Below are 1,805 nucleotides of genomic sequence, written 5' to 3'. Positions count from 1 at the left end.
TATATATATATATATATATATATATATATATATATATATATATACACGTTTGGAGAAATTTTAATATATACTGTATATTTGTGTCAACTGGCTTCAATAAACTGGTTATTGAAAGGTAAAAGGTAATAATTATTTGAAGCTCCTATTTTGTTCATAGATGGCAATGGATTAATAGAAATAAATAAATAAAGCACAAGGAGCAAAACAGAACAGAGTTTGTTAAAATAAATAAAAAAAGTGTCCCCATAGCATTCAGTGTCTTCATTCAATAAAGGACAGAATATTTTAAGAGAAGTGGTTCATTTGATGCATTTAGTTGATTTAATATCTCATCCTTGTTGTTTTAATTCTACAAAAACTGCCTTTTTTGACTGTTAAAAATTAACTAACATGTTGAGATTCAAGATTATTATTATTTTTCTTGGAATGAAAATCTATTTATTTTATCTATTTATTTATTTTGGCAGCTCCCTTCGTCAGGGGTCGCCACAGCGAACTAAGTCGCCCGAAGACTTGGCACTTATTTTTACACCAACACTCAATAAACAATAAAACATCCGATATTTTCTTAACATGGTTTTAAACCTGTTAACTCACTGGTTCCTCATCAGAAGCTCTGAGGTTTCCCAAAAATCTATCAGCAAAGAGAAGATTTATTTTTTAGACTTTAATCTTTACATTTAATGTATTGTTCAAACATGTCATGTTTATTTGCAGATCCTCTGTCAGATGCCAAAGGTCTAAAATGTGAGATTAATCATTACCCTGGACCATAATTATATAAACTCATCCTGTTAGGAAAAATCAATAAAGTAAACAATACTTGTAAAATAAATGCACTGAAAGTAAAATGGTTTACATGGAAACATCATGCAGGAGAAATGTATCGTAAGTGAGAATAAAATGTAAAAAAAAATAAAATAAAAATAAATCTGAATGTCCAGAACTTAGTGTGAAACAGAGAAGTCACCATGTGAAGAACAAAACATTTACCTTTCTGATCATGGCCTCAGATTTCTGAATATTGAAGCTGCGGGCTGGGAAAAGAAAAACAAACAAAAAAACATTTTATCATAAATTGTACTTTTTCTAAAAGACAAAGTTACTTTAATTAGCATTAAAACAGTAGAAGCATTAGGTCTATTTTTTAATTCAGTTTTTCATCTAACAAAGTTAAATAAGGGTCCTCTGGATAAAAAAAAAAAAAACTAACAAAAAAACAAAAACAATAAAAATCAAATTAAAAATTAAAAACTTGTTGAAACATTTCTTCTTTTATCCAGAAGACTTCTTCAGTCTGAGGAGCTGTAATAAACTCAGTCTAATAAATAGCACCTTCTCATAGTGGATCAACCAGTTTGTTGTTGACAACCAGAACTAGCTGTTCGCATGATCCAGGAGGACCATCAGCCTAACGATGGATCGTTAGTGCCCTGAAGGCCACTTGTTATTCACAGGGGGCTGAGTGATATTAGCAATAACAGCATTGTAAGGATTGCAACATGTTTTTAATTTTTTTTTGTTTTTTGTTTTTTAATCCATCCAGAGGACCTGATTTAACTTTTAGATTTTTTTTTTACCAGGATTATTGAGCATGCATCACAAGATTCTGTTTTTGACTTGTCTTAAACAGGATTACAGGATTATATTTTATACTGAAATAAATACACATGCATGCAATTTTTTAGTTTATATTTATTAAAATGATTTGAGCCAGGCGTTTCTCCCATTTAACACAATTAATTTGGAGTAATTTGTTCAGTTCTTAGTAGTCCCTCGCTACTTCGCAGTTCCGTTTATTGCGG

General features: G+C 30.2%; 1 protein-coding gene across 1 annotated transcript in view; it reads right to left on the bottom strand.

Moving 5' to 3' along the window:
- The window catches only part of LOC119424463 (SEC14-like protein 2), a gene marked incomplete at both ends in the record, with an annotated part of 4,312 nt that extends 3,275 nt beyond the window's left edge, over positions 1-1,037 (bottom strand). Inside the window, 1 exon segment of the mRNA XM_037691948.1 lies at positions 994-1,037. Coding sequence (XP_037547876.1) covers positions 994-1,037 — 44 coding nt within the window.
- Positions 1,038-1,805: the final 768 nt, after the last annotated feature.

The sequence above is a fragment of the Nematolebias whitei genome, chromosome 18 (genome assembly GCF_014905685.2).
Source record: "Nematolebias whitei isolate Nwh7 chromosome 18, NemWhi1, whole genome shotgun sequence".
NCBI classification, from domain to species: Eukaryota; Metazoa; Chordata; class Actinopteri; order Cyprinodontiformes; family Rivulidae; genus Nematolebias; species Nematolebias whitei.
Note: the sequence above shows the minus strand (reverse complement) of the source record. Positions and strands in the feature narration are given on the sequence as shown.